General features: G+C 37.8%; 1 protein-coding gene across 3 annotated transcripts; it reads right to left on the reverse strand.

The window, feature by feature from the left end:
• Nucleotides 1–544: 544 nt before the first annotated feature.
• Nucleotides 545–2,747, reverse strand: dtx3la (deltex E3 ubiquitin ligase 3L a). 3 transcript variants are annotated; one of them, XM_058372794.1, is made up of 4 exons: nucleotides 2,414–2,728; nucleotides 2,167–2,321; nucleotides 1,582–1,793; nucleotides 550–1,489 (listed from the first exon to the last, which is right to left on the reverse strand). In XM_058372794.1, the coding sequence occupies exons 1-4, from the start codon at nucleotides 2,493–2,495 to the stop codon at nucleotides 1,420–1,422; spliced, it is 519 nt and encodes a 172-aa protein (XP_058228777.1). In that variant the 5' UTR covers nucleotides 2,496–2,728; the 3' UTR covers nucleotides 550–1,419. The 3 variants fall into 3 exon arrangements, with proteins under 3 accessions (XP_058228803.1, XP_058228777.1, XP_058228698.1); XM_058372715.1 differs by having other exon boundaries at nucleotides 2,167–2,327; XM_058372820.1 differs by lacking the exon at nucleotides 2,167–2,321 and having other exon boundaries at nucleotides 545–1,489; nucleotides 2,414–2,747.
• Between the last annotated feature and the right edge of the window lie 12,606 nt (nucleotides 2,748–15,353).

The raw sequence follows: 15,353 nt of genomic DNA on the forward strand, positions 1-15,353 counted from the left end.
TGACAGTTGGGACAGATGACTCCTGGTGGAGCATGCAGGAGAAAGTGGTTTAAGAACGCCTGTGGAGATGACAGAGGCCTCTTTAATGGGTCCCGCCAATCTGATTAGACTTTATTGTCTGTGTGAAGCCCAGCCCATAATTCAGTTTGAAGAGAACAAAAGGGTCTCCATCATTCTGAAAAAGTTCAGACTCTGCAATCTGCCGGACGGATAGCAGACGAACAGGAAAAATATAGCCTACCTGTAGTCTACCCTCTAGCTTTTAAAAGAATACATTTGCAGCGAATCTATACTGACAAACTAAAATCAATAGACTAGGAACTTTTAATGCTCCATTTAATGTTCCTAATGACACTTTTGCTTATAATTAAGAGTTTTAATTTACACTCTCGATCTTCCATCTTGCCTGATGAATCAAATGGCATGTCCCATGAGTCTGAGGTGCGAGAGTCACCTTAGTGTGTAATTAACACCTATCCATTTAAAAGGAAAACGGGTAAATGATATTGTGTTATATGAATCCCAGCTTTGATGAAACAGGTTTATTTACACTATACAAATGAAATACAATATTACAAACATGTCATCTGCTAAGCTTGTACAAACAATAATTTGTAAGCTAGATAAATACTAACAGACATAATGAAAAAAAAAGATCTACAGGAAGAGAGATTCTAAAAGATATCAATGGAGACTAAAATAACTTGCTAGCCATATAGTACAGTGCAATCTCTCTGCATTCTTATCTCTTGTCAAGTAGACAGTTGTTCAACAACATTCCAGACTACATAACAAAATATCTCACAGTAAATGCCATCTGTCGCAAACATAATCCAAGTTCCTTTAATACTTTCCATGAACACTGCCAGTCAAAAGAGCACCCTATATTTTGATATTTTTGTTTAAATGGCCTATTTTTTTAATAATGTGAATAATCTAAAACTTTAAACAGAATTAATAAATTAAAAAATACATTAACTTTGTTGGAATAATCTGTCTCTATTATAATTAAAAAGTCCACTTGTATTACATCAAAAATTATTATTATTATACAATTTTTACTATCAGTGTGTAAGTGTCTTATCTATAGATTTAATAAATTGACCATCCAAGTGCATCTGCCTTTACCAAAGCACTCATTGAAAGTTCCATTAGAATCTGAGAGCAAACCAGTTCATAAATTCAATATATATTTAAGTTTCCTTATTTTTAATACATTCTCTATCATTTTGCTCGGTTGGTGGCATTGATAATGACTATGCTGTTACAAAACATGATAAATACCAGGTGTCTGTTGACTGGCTGTGAATGTAATGTCTGCACATATACACAAAATAAAGAAAGTCACTTTTCACAATAAAATTGTTCACACAGTTTATATATTATGCTGGAAAATTGTTCATCGTTCAGCTTTCCTTCTCATTTGATCCCTTTCAAGTTCAGGATCTTCGTCACTGTTTTCAGATACTTCGGGTCGGGGTAGCTGAAGCTGACAAAGAAAATATAATAGAAGTAAAACTTTTACTAAAAAATGCAACCAACTGCATTATCATAAGACATCTAATTTCACACAGTCCTCACCTGTCATGCCCACCACTCTCTTTGGTTTTTAAAGGAATGTCAGAAAAGGTAACTCGTTCTTCTCCGGTACTAGTAGTCACCACTGTAAACAGCAGCTTGTATTGGAATGCTTCCTCTAGCAGACGGTATACCTTTATTCCTTCATGGTTGTAAGGCACAAAGGCCACTGTTTTAAGCCCGTAGTATTTCTGCCCTGGATTAGGATGCTCCTCCTTCAGAGGAAAGAAGGAAACACTATCACAATGATGGTAAGTCATAGTGTCAAAGTAGAAACACACTAATGAATAAAGTGAGCCCTTTTCTCTGATTGCCTGTAGTTAGATTTTTCTTAATTACACCCCAGAAACTAATCATAAACAGCTGTCAAACAAAATGCAGATGTTACCTGTAATCTTAAGCAGTGAAACCGGTTGAACTAAATACCACAGAGCAGAGAAAATCAGCCAGGAATGTCCTTGAGGCTACTTCTAATACTTCAACTAAGCTAACCGAAACTATGTCATGCAAACATTTTTCTAAGTGTAGTGCTGAAAATGATGTAAATCAAAAAAAAAAAGAAAAGAAAAAAAAGCATTATGAGCTGACCGTTTGTATTCCATCTTCAAATTCAAAGTTCATCTGTATGGTATCATAGTTTGGATATCCTTCCACATTCCTCCTCAGGTGCATTATTGACATCCGTCCGTCCGGTTGGTTTCCACTTACTATTTTAGAGTTTATTTTGATTGTTCCATTTTTAACTGTTTCTAAAAAATAACCTGGTTACACCCTGAACTGTACAGTACCATACAAAGACATTAAGGTAGTTTAGGAAGTGAATACAATAACATACCTTGGTTAGCCAGTGTTGGAGGTCCAGTGCCATTTAAATATCTGTTGCAATACATCTTATCTTTGCTTGACTCAGACCCCATGATGTGTATTATACAGTAAAATATAAAGTCCTGGTATATATATGATGTGCTAAAACCAATTCAAAAAGAAGAGCATACCACTACACATCAGAGTTAAGTTGTTGTCCTGCTGTGTTCAAATCCTTCCTCAGGTTCTAGTGCTCCCTTTCACACATAATAGAAAGACTGAGAGAGCTGATTGTAGTTGATCCTGTTTTAGTTGAGACTGCTGATGCCTTTACCCAAAGAACTAAAAGCATGACATGGAGTGGGTGTGGACTTCCTTATTCTAGTAAGCGCTGTAGGTAAAAAGTGACAGAATAAACTTGGTAATAGTCCTAACTGCTACATCAAACTTGTCTAACAGTAATGTTTGATAAAATTCTAAAACACTGTTATATCCTAGGTCATGGCTCAATTACTCATTATAAAGTTAATTTTTTAGTCATGTCTATGAACTACATTGAAACTAATAGATGATAGATTTTTTACAAGAGCAAGGAATGTAGATCAGCTTGTTAAACTATGCAGTCTTTCATAAGTTCATAACATTTCCTTAAAACTGAAAAGGAGATGACAAGGATTATATGTCATGAATCTCTGTATGATTACATGTCACACAGAATTGAGGAGTGAGTGGGGGGGGATGAAAAAAATAAAATAAAAAAGTGACCAATTTGCTGTAAAAACCATGAATTGCTCCAGTTGCAACCAGAATTCACATAAACAGTTTAATGTGCAATTAGAGTCACATCATCTCAATTAGTCAGTTCCTGGAAGGCCCCAAAATTTATTAGATAACACACCTAAACAAATATTGTCATGAGAGCTAAGGAGCTGTCAAAGCAAAAGCTAGCTGAGATAATGTTCTTGAACAACCTCAATCATGGATTCATCATTACACATCTGCTGTAGTACAATTAAATCCAAGCAACCAAGAGGCACTGGGTAACTCAACATGATGCTACCATCACCATGCTTTGCTCTAGGCATAGTGCTGTCTGGGTGAGATGCAGTTTTAGGTCTTCATAATGCTTTGGACCAAGGCCAAAAAGTTCAGTGTTGATCAGAACAAACTAGAGAAATACATTTTTTGTGACTCTCCGACAAATATCTGGAAAAAACTCTAAATGATGTTTCATATTTCATGACACTCTTTCATAATGCCCAGCTTTGTGGAGTATATTTGGCCAGTGGTTGTCCTGTGATCTTGCCAGCTCCTCCAGGCTTATCTATTGCCTTTTGGTTGCTTGTTACCTGGTCCTTACCTGGTTATCGACTTTTGGTAGTCAGCCTCCTCCAGGCAGAGTTGTGGTTGTGGGGTATTCTTTGTTGGTTTTTGTTTATTTATTATTGTTATTCTCTTCCTGTAAATTGTGTTCTGAGGGTTTGCAATCTTTTTTAACCTTTCAATATTATATTTTTTTTTACAATAGCCTATATTGCTAGACTCCATTGTCCCAGACTTGTTTTTGCTTATGCAAGGTACTGTATACTTATATAAGGTACTGTAAGTATGAACCTTCCAAGTCCTGGGAGATAATTGGGATAATTTATTAATTTGTGTTGAAAGACATCCATAATGTTTATATATCATTTCTTGGCCTTGGATTTACGGTGTTTACAGTTTACCTCCAGCTCATTTTAATCCACAGGATCTGAGTGTTTTGGTAAAATTGTAAACACTGAAAAGACATTCATCCTGAGAAAACCTGTACCCAATGCAACCCTTGAGTTAGGATTGCATCATGAATACTCTGTTTAATCTTGTTATCCTTCTGTGGAAAGCATTAGGATTGGAGTGTCCCAGTGAAAGTCAAAATGCAAATGTGCTCTATAAATTAAAATGATTTTATTAAGTTATTTTATTTCTTTTCTCAGGTGTTTTGCAAGCTGCTAGCTGATTAAGTCTAGAATCTCTGTAGATCCCTACAATATAGTGCTTCTTTATTGAAAACAGTACTCCTTTAGACTACCTGGAGATCCTGAAGAACCTGAAGTTTCCTGAATATGTGGCAAAAGCCAGTAAATGATATATCTGGTGCAGGTATAGTTCAGTCATTTGGTAAATGAGCTCCTCTGCCATGACAGAATCGGAAGATCCTGTTTTACCTCTTCTCCTTCTGCCTGAAAGATTTAATTAACCTTGAGGATCATCTCTGTCCAACCCTTATTTCTGACAGCCATATACTCTTATTTCACAGTTATCTGATTGTGTGTTTATGGGTGTGTTTGCATTACTTCTTGTCTATAAATGTAGCCTCCTTGTGTAAATGTTAAAGATCTAGTTGGACAGAACATTAGGCAGGGCTCCACTATACTATTAATAAAGCATGCCAGGTGAGCAATTCATAAAGAGCAATTTAACTGGAATCTCGTGCTCCCTCAGGGCAGCACTGTATTTCTAAGCAGCACAGAAGCTGTTAGCGGATGTCTGTCAGGCAGCAGGGAGGCTTAACACAGCTGTGTTCGGCACTGAAACAGAACGATCGCTGCTCTGGAGCGTGCCGGAACATTCCTTGCTGATTTTGGCAACAGCCTCTTCCTCTTAAATCCTTGCGAGCACGGCATTTCCATGGTGACTGGAACTTATGGGAGCCATCTTTATTCATCAAACGGAGTGTGGGGTTTGAGGACAGAATGGCAACACTGACAAATGAGAGCAACAACACGAGGGCTGTTAATAAAGATGGGAGGGAGGTCGAGAGAGGCAGAGAAAGAAGTGGTGAGAGAGAGAAGAGAAAAAGTGTAGAATAGAGGTAAAGTGAAAGTTGTAGGGGGTCTTTTAAGATCAGCATTGGAATACAGCATTTTAATGACAGCAAGTTATCAGCGTTCTCTCACCGTCTTAGCGAAATATTCAAGTAGGAACACACACACACACACACAAGCTGTCCTTGGGGGGACATTCCATAATTAATCTTAACCTTTGGGCTCATTTAGGGTTTTTTTTTTTTCTCGCTTTTTATGTTTAATAAAATCTGCAGTTTTTGTCATTTTTCTTGTAGAGACCAGCCAAAAGTCTCTCTGTCAGATATTTCCATTTCTTGTGGTGATATTTGGATACTTGGCCCCTGCCACCCCCAATAAAATCTCACTCCACATTTCACACCAGTTTTGTCAATCAATCTATCAGAGAGAGAGAGAGAGAGAGAGAGAGAGAGAAACTGACTATATCTGGTGATGTGTGTGTACAAAGATTCCTAATTCCTCTCCTTGTCTGATCATTATTCCACCTCTCACAGCTGTGAGCAACCACTGTGATGTACAAAGCACCCAGCAGAGTAAACCGTTCACACAAACAAACAATTAACCTCCAGAAGTCTGCGTTTAATCAGTCCTCCCTCCTGCTTTCTATCTCTTTATCAGGCTCCCGATTTCACAGTCCAGCTATGCCCAGTGGCACTCAGACTGACAAGCCATAATCTCTGCATGCGGATCTTCTCTCAAATCGTTGTGGTGCTCTATTAATAGCCACCAAAACAGTGCTGCAGGAGTGGCAATTCATTCTGACGCGGACTCGTCTTTAGCTCCGTCGCTCCCGCTGCCTGACACTCGTTAACTTCCTCTCCTCAGCGGCAGGGTGTGAAAGCAAGTGGTGCACAGGTCACTGCAGGGACCACAGCTACTGACACAATGCTGCAAGCTGTCTACACTTTGTTATTAGAGTGTGCTTGTGTGAAAGCACACTGCTCAGACACAACATACACACACATTACAAATGTGTGCACACATGACCCTCATGACCCTGTCATCAAATAACAGGAAACTGGAAACGCATTTAATGTAGCTGTGTTGATACCGTTGCTATGTTTTGACTTTAAGACACAAAATGGCCTTTCAGGTTGATTTTATTTAACAATCATGCCAGTGAAGTTAAAGTATCGGAAAATCATTTCACCAGAGCTAATGGACTTAAATGAAGGTAAAATAGCGCATTTTTTAGTCTAACTAATTAGTACATCTCCCCAGGCTGTACCTTAGAATTGGATCAGTCCTCCCCATCTGCATGCATCCTACAATTAGGGAGAAAAGAGGAAGTCTCATGTGGTTTCAGTAGGAGGAAATCAATGGGAGATTAATATCATGTGATCTTGTTATTCATTTTATCTTTTGAGTGTTTAGAAAATCACAGAGTGGATCCTCTGTGACCATCAGTACTGGATAACTCCTTAAACATTTCTGAAAATGTAGTGCAGTAACCACCAGAAATCACATCTTTAGCGAAAAAGCAGTGTCAAGAGCCAGTGAAGGACGTCTTTTGCATCACTGCCCACAGACCATGTAAAGGGATTGAAATAGATTTCTTTTATCTTGATATAGTTTTGTAAGTGTTTGGGTTCTAAAATACTGAAAAAAACCCAGAATAGTCAAATATAAAGAGCTGTGCGACTATGCAGCAGGGCTTTAAACGAATACAAACCTTAATTTATTACATGTATTAATAAAATAAATTAAATATATACAAATTGTTTAAAAAAACGTTCACAGGGCACTGAACTGAGGTGAAAGATGTGCAACAGGACTGATGACCTGTCACGCAACAAAAAATGTTTTTTTTCTTTCTTCAGCTGCAAGTGAGATACAGAAAGATGCATTCACGACATCCTTAGAAACTGCCTGGTAAGGATTATGGTGGATTAAATTAAATAAAATAAAATGAAAAAATATTATTAGATAATGGTGAAAGTGTGTGTGTGTGTGTGTATTGCCCTGGAACCACTATGACCTTGACCAGGAGAAAGCAGTTAATGAAGATAAATGAATGGATGATAAATGTATGCAACAGTTTACTGTGGAAATGAAACACAAATGAAGTGTAAGTTTGGTTATACAGCAATTTTACACTGAAATAATTTCAGTGTATAATATGCACATGAAAATGGTAATTTAGTGTTAAGGCTATTTCATGATTTTGACACCGTTATGACATAACATGACACTGTTATAAAGGAAAACCTGTTCGCTTTTTTTAATGTTCTTTTTTCAAGATTTTGAAAAAAAGAAACTTATTAAGAATAATATAATAACATTATTATACAAGTAGTTATTAAGTGTATTCAGGTTAATCGAGCCTTGTGTGCTTTGAGTCCGGATGTGGTGATTATGTGTGGTATGTCAGTGTGACCTGTAGGTTTGAGCACCAGTCATGGTTGTATGTGTGTGTGTGTGTGTGTTCTGCCCTGCTGTAAATGTCTGTGATGTATTAGCACGGAGCGGCTCAGTCAGGCATGCACAGCTAACAAATTGGCTGTGGAGCGATCGATTTTCCTGCTCTGGTCCTCTCCGCTGGGACCTGAAAGAATAAGGCAGACTGGGAGACAAGGACGGAGTTAGAGACATGACAGGGTCCATGCTAATGTGTGTGTCGGGGGATAGTGGTCATGCTTTCATTTACCAGGGTATAATGTTCTTCCTCACACACACACGGACAAATGAATCGAATCTATTATACATGTGGCCCTCTTGGAATGTATACACCTTTTTGTGCTCCTTTACAAAATCTGACAGGACCAGGTAATGTAGTGTTTAAAAACCTGTCCGCTGTTATGGTTAAATTCCTATTACAGGCAGAATGCTTTATTAAATCTAATCCCACTGACCACGCGTGTATGAATTAGTGCAGAAGAATTGTGTTCACAGAAGGCCTCAGAGTGGAACTGATGCTTTTCAAATACTGCTATAACCCATGTATTTATATTACCCTTTAAATAGGAAATATTTGACCATTCAAATACCAGTACAAATAGGGTGTTGACCACATTCACAATCAATAAATTCTTCTTTTAAGGAAACGCCAGACCTCCAATTATCTCATTCTACCACAGTTACACACCACAAATGACCAGCTGAACAGAGAGGAGAAGGGCAACAGGACTCTAGGGAGTGAGTAAGTCAATACAGTCCTCTTTCCAGAGTCCTATAGGAGTATGTAATGATCAAGCTGCTTTGACAAATATTGCTCTTCTTTCTCATCCATATCATATTCCACAGACAGTTTATCCTGTCCGAAAAAGTAAACATCCAGAATGAGATATTGTCTGTGAGTGTTGCTGATTGGTGATGATGATAACTGACTGATTATATTAATGTAGGTGGCACATCATCACAGCTAAATGAAAGTAAAACCTACAAGCACCTGTGTCAGGGTTGAAAACTTTTTAACCTGTGGGGAGGATTTGGATGATCCAGTAGCTCTAACAGACAGCAGCAGAATTAGTATCAGTTCGCTGGACAAAAATCAGGTGAAGATGCCAATATACAAAGACAGTACACTAACGTAACTGCACACAGCACATCTTAATAGACAGGCTGATTTTGGTCTGTGCAGGGCAGTGTAACTTTCTCCAGTGCATCTTGTACTAATTAAATGCATTGCACTCCATTCAGGAATGTCACAATCGATTTATCATCTTCTGTGAAAAGACTTTACACAAGAAGAATTGAAGTGGTTATTGCCTCTATTTTGTAGAGGTGATGTTGTGGGACAAAGTGATGCCCATACAAATTTTTAATGGAAATGACTAATATTTAATTTATCTGGTGAAAAACAAGATATTAGCTTATATTAACATCATCTATATATTTATTTTTTATTCTTAAATTACATGTTGGTAATATTAAATGTGTTTTTTCTTTCCTAGGCCAAATGAACGAAAGTGCATTTCTGCTAATTCTATCTAATAATAAAGCCATGGAAATATATCTTTTGAACTGGTAAACATACAGAGACTTACTGTTGTGCTGTAATGAAAGGGGTTCGACTATTCAGAGCTTGTATATTTATATATTTATAATTATATATTTTCTGATTGTTGCACAGAACACAATGATATACATTTGTTCACTAGTTCATCAAACTGTAGAGTTTGTGAAAGAATTCATTTCAGAAGATTCAGAAGACAGTGTCACATACCAGGACAGCAGAAATTTTACTCAGAAATGGTCTAAATAGGGTTTAAATATAAAATAAGGTTAATAACTTTGAATAACTTAAAGAAGCATGGGATATATATATATATATAAGTGTGAATATATTATGGACCTGGCTATATCTAGTCCATACAAATTAGCACAGTGTTCTCAGTGAGTGTACATGATATATTCAAACTCATCTAATCATAAAACAATAAAAGACGAATCCTGGAGAGGCCTGAGAGTGCTTTCAGGCTCAAGAATAAATAACAACACATTCCTAAAGAGTATCTTTTTCTCTGTAAGAAGATTGATCAGCTGCTGTATGGCTCACCATGTCTTTGTTAGTGCTTCACTTTCTGCTTTGTTGTCATGGTGACTATCTGTACATGGGTCCTATGGGGAATGATTCCATGAGTGGCCTGTTTGACTTGTCTAAAGTCCACTCTATTGTCCTCCTCTGTGTCTGCAGTGCTGCTCTTGTCAGGAATGCGCTGAAGTCCGCTTCTGAACCAGATGCCAGATTCTCTCCTGTTGAACAGGCCCTGCCCACATAGTGATAGACGTATCGGATGAGTCTCGACGACCTGGTGTGAAGGGTCCACTCTCAGACTAGTCCCGCAGAGATCAGGGTAATGAGGGCACTAATTGAGCTTCCTATGCTAGTTTGTGGGTCACTGTTATTGACATGCAGGAGGAATTAAAAGGTGACATGGTGGTTAGCATTGCCACCTCACAGCTTCGGGGTCTTCAGTTCGATCCTGAGCAAAGCTTACTGTCTGCACAGGGTTTTACAACTTCCTCTACTGTCCATGTGGGTTTCTTTTCACTTCCCAAAACACTGTCTACATTACAATGCTCTTAGGTGTAAATCTGTGTGTGTGTGTGTGTGTGTGTATGTGTGTGTGTGTGCATGGTGCCCTGCATGGACTAGATTCTCATTCTGGGTACAATCTCACCCCTGACTCTGGATCTACTGCACCCACACATTTCTACTGATGTCCTGAAACTAACTGACTAACCTTTTACATAATATACAAATAAAAATTATTTTGTATATAATTATTTAGCTCTGTGTTTAAATAATCAGTGTTGGAGCCATGATGCTTAGTTCTGAATTGAAACAAAGAAGACATTTATGAGTGTTTTCAGAATAACACTTCATCACTGTCAGTCACCATGATCATGTCCTTTTTTTCTGATACTCCTTCAAACAAACAAACAACAAAAATAAAGACTAATGAAAATTTGCCGGAATATTTAGAAAATATGGTGATTTCTGGGTTTGGTTAAGATTTCATTCTTATGCGTATCTAATGTGAGATGGAGATACTAAATAATACAATGTCATGACTATTTGAGATGCTTTAAAAAATAAAATTAATATATAAGTAAAATATTTGTTTGCCGTATTGATATTAACAACAAGTAGATTGATGGCAGAGAGAGGAAAGAGGACAACAGTGTGAGGTGACGTTTTTACCATCGAGTTTCCAATAACTGAAAACACGATACTCTTTTATACCTTGACAACAAATGGAGATATCAGTGATATTAGAACAGACAAGAGACGCTTTAAGCTACTTGGCACAATTTGCTTTGAGTTAATAGTCTCCTCTCCTGGAGATTTGATAAGCATGGAGTGAAGTGAATCACATCCCCATCCAAATAGTTTCACAGCACTTGTCACAAGTGATAAAATCAAAGCAAAGGGAAGAGAGCCGAGGTGGTGTGTGTGTGTGTGTGGGGGGGGTTCTCTGTCAGTTTGTCTGTGCCTAGTTGTGCATCAGAATGCTGAATCTTTTCCAGATTTCTAGGATTGCAATATTGTTCATGCCAGAAGTCTGCATGTTATTAAAGCGAATATGAGCATTTATACATTCTACAGTATGTCATACAGTATATTTACACACTGAATACAGTTTAAAGCCAACCAGCTGAAAATAATTGTCAGACTGTAAAGTGTGGTAATGAATAGTTACTGAGTCCAGTTTACTCTCTTGTTAAAAGTAATGACAACTGAAATGAAATCTCTCTCTCTCTCTCTCTCTCTCTCTCTCTCTCGATCTATCTATCTATCTTCACATGACTGAGGGAGATGGGATGAGGGTGAAGGTAATTGGGCAATTTTTTCACAGCGCAGATCAGTCAAAGTCTGGAAGGATTTTGGAGTTGTCAGGGCCAGCTCCTTTTGGGTTTTAATTATCCTCTTTGGAGCTCTGTCAGGGACAACAGTGTCGGTGGGCCAAACTGTTTTCCAAAACAGAGCTTTAAGATTTTGAGTCTATCAAGCCAAGACAGGGTCGTCTCCCATCACACTGAGTAGCATGCTTTGTATTCATACACACCACTAGAGACTGGCACCGGCTGCAGGCCTATACTCTGAAAGTGGAGATGAAGAGTAGAATAGATAAAAGATTCGAATTCTCTGCTTTTCTCTCTTACTGTTATTTTTTTCCATGTCTTCAAGATATTCTATTGACAACAAAATATAGCCTCTTTAACCTGTTTGAACAACATTTTAACATCTGTTCATGAATATGCAGAAAGGAATTGTTTTACGTTACACTGGTTTTTACATTTGTTACAGAAAATGAGCAGCATGCTGATGGTTATGTGTATTATGTGAGTCTGTGGCCTACAGACTCAAGTGTGGTGTGATGAAAGCAGACCAGTGACATTTCACTCCGCCATCTGTAATCAAACCTCTTTCGTAGGGGAAACGCTTCTTGTGTATCTCCCCTCTCGCCCCCTCATCATTAAATGTTACCTCTTATATTAACATGTGGCAATTTCCCTCCTCACTCCTTGACCTTCTGTAATTAAGAAAGTGTGTGAGGGTGTGTGTCTGTGGGTGTTATTAAAGTAAGACAGTTATAGATACCTGAGCTCATGAATGTGGAAAATAGCAGTTGATTATTTTCTCACAGGAAAATGCATTCCCCACTCCTTGTATGCTTTGCTGTCCTTCTTTTAGTATTTGTTCTATATAACTTTATTAAATATGCTATTTACCATTGAGAAATAAAAAATATCTAAAACATTGTTTGTATATGTGTGGTGGTAAAAACCTGCCATATGTTGCTGTGGCTGAATTTGAAAAAACACCCAAAGATTACAAATAACTTAGTTTTGACCAAATGGAGTTTTTCACCAACCATATACTCTATACCTTTTTATCCTCTTTACCATCTGGCTAAAATCTAAATTTTAACAATTGTGAGCATGCCAACTCATGTCTTACAGCGATAGAAGCTCTGTAGTGAGGATTCTCTGTTTGAATACTGCAAAAAAGATGCAAAACCTAAAACAAAAAAAACTATATGAAAGAAAACTATTTTGGGGGTGGGCGGGCAGTGAAAGGGACATGTGCTAAATCTAGGGCTAATTACTAAAGACAGGCAGAATTGCTATTTAGCATTTTCTTCAATAGAAGACCCAGTAAGTCTGCTTTCAAATTTCTTTTATATCCACCAGGTTGAAGTGCTGTACTAGAGGTTCGCAGGAGGCAGAACAGAAAAGCATTTGCCCTATTAACCAGAGATCGCAAGTTTGAGCCCTGCCAATCCCACAGCAAACCGTGGCCGGGAGTGTGTTAGAGCAAACACTGACAGCTATGGTCTCACAGTGGGAGGGATGATATTCTCCCTAATCAATCACAATCACACTGGCCAATCATGAGCGTCTGTGCATTCATGTAGGCAGATACAGCTTTCTGCCATGTGTGTGTGTGTGTGTGTGTGATGCTGCCCACCATCTGACAGAGTGGCAGTTCTGGAGAAAGCATGTATTAGCCTTCACCCTCCTTGGTTGGTAGCTGCTGTGTGTGTGGGAAGAGCTGGTATTGGGATTTCTTATGGGGAATTACATATTTCTATTGCAAAACAATACTGTGTGACAGAATGGTACATATCCTAACAAAAACTTTCAATTCTTGGGTTATGATTAGGCCAGTGTTTCCCTTTAAGTGTGGAAAAAGTGGATTATTTTCCAATAACAAAAACCGGAGAGCACAAAGTCCTCTATCCTGAACACTGTGTTAGAAAATGTATCTACTGTTTCAAAGCACTGACACCCAGCACTGCGCCAATTAATGTAGATCTCCATACAGAATTCTTCACCATGTCAACAATTGTTTATTTTATTGGTTAAATAATAACATTATTTTTATGCTTATTATTCAACTTATAGCTTATACAAGTAAATGAGCTCATTAATAGAAACATTTGAATTACAGCTGTTTTGTTCAGAGGTATGCTGGCATAGAAAATGAATCAACCTTGACTGTCTGATAGGAAAGTCGCCAGATTAAGAAATGCAGTGTTAAAAACATTCAGTACAATATCTGTGTGTATTTAATCAGATTTTTTATTAAGCACATGCCATAGGTAAAATATTATGTTGTACCTCAGGGAATGTGGCAGAGACTGATATGATATTATTAATCCAAGTGATAACTGTTTTCCCATTATAAACTGTAAATAATTCCTTAAATTTCTCTTATGTAGATTAGGTTATTAATGTAGAGGTAAGTAGGCTGTGTAATTGAAATGAATTACTGAATATCATTAAATTACTACTTATTAATTAAAGTAATATTATAATAACTCAGATAAGCACTCTTTACAACTGTGCTGAGCAGAAAAGTATCTCAGCAGGTAGCAAACATCAAATCCTGAGGTGAAGGGACTGAAACAACAGAAGACCACATCAGGTTCCAGTCTGATCAGCCAAGAACAAGAATCTGAGGCTATCATGAGCACAGACTCAACCAAACTCGACAGATAAAGATTAGAAATAAAATCACCTGGTCTTTTCCGGTCTTTAGCTGTCCAGTTTGAATGAGCCTGTCCCCATGATAGCCTTGTTCTTGACTGAGAGGAGTGGAACCTGATCTGGTCATCTGCTGTTGTCACTTATCCACCACAAGGTTTGATGTGTTGTACACTCTGAGATTCCTTTTTGTTCTGCCAAATGCCATAAATGTAAATGTTCACCACAGTTGTGAAAAGTGCTTATCTGAGTTACTACAGACTTCCTGTCAGCGCAAACCCATTTGATAATTCTCCTCTGATCTCTCTCATCAGCGAGGTGTTTCAAGCTGCAGACCCTCAGCTCACTCAATGTTTATTGGTTTTCGCATCATTCTGTGTAAAACTCAAGAGACACTAGTGTAAAAATCCCAGAAGAGTTTATGTTTAACAGTTTATGCAATACTCAGTGGCACCAATAAACACATGCCATGGTTAAAGATACACTTTTTCTTAATTCTGATGTTTGATCTGAACATTACCTGAAGCTCTTGTCCTCTATCTGCATGATTTTATGCTTTGTGCTGCTGCCACATGATTGGTTGATTATATAACTGCATAAATTAAAAGATGTGAACGTCTTCATAACAAAGTGGACGGTGAGTGTATATTAGGAGAACCTACATCAGAACCCACGTCTTTGTATCATGCATAAGTATCACTTGAGCCTGCTTCAGTGCACAATATCATTCACAGTAGATGTGCAGCAGAGAACAGAAGATGCTACAGGCTTGAGCTGTAGTTATCCTGGTTTGTAGTCCTAAATAAGTAGCACAACATGTCAACTTTATGAATGCCCTCAGATATAATAGCACTCAGAAATAAAGCATATGGATTGATTTTACCCCTCATCTCTCTGCTCCAGACCTGTAGTACTTCTCTGGTTTTGCTCCTCCTTTACTAGATAAATGAGATGGAACCTATTCTCTTGGCATTTTTTTATCAATTTGTATTGGTTTTTATCCAAGCGACCTTTTTCTCGCAGTAATAAGTCCCTGCTGTGCTTAAGTACGTGTGTACATATATGGGTCAGGCAGACAGAAAAAGGTTTTCAAAACAGCAAAAGAATAAATGTGTAATAAAATGACTTTTTAAATGTAAAAAAAATGCATGTAGACAGAATCAGTTACTCAGATACCACGTAGAATGCTAA

The sequence above is a fragment of the Hemibagrus wyckioides genome, linkage group LG01 (genome assembly GCF_019097595.1).
Source record: "Hemibagrus wyckioides isolate EC202008001 linkage group LG01, SWU_Hwy_1.0, whole genome shotgun sequence".
Classification (NCBI taxonomy): Eukaryota; Metazoa; Chordata; class Actinopteri; order Siluriformes; family Bagridae; genus Hemibagrus; species Hemibagrus wyckioides.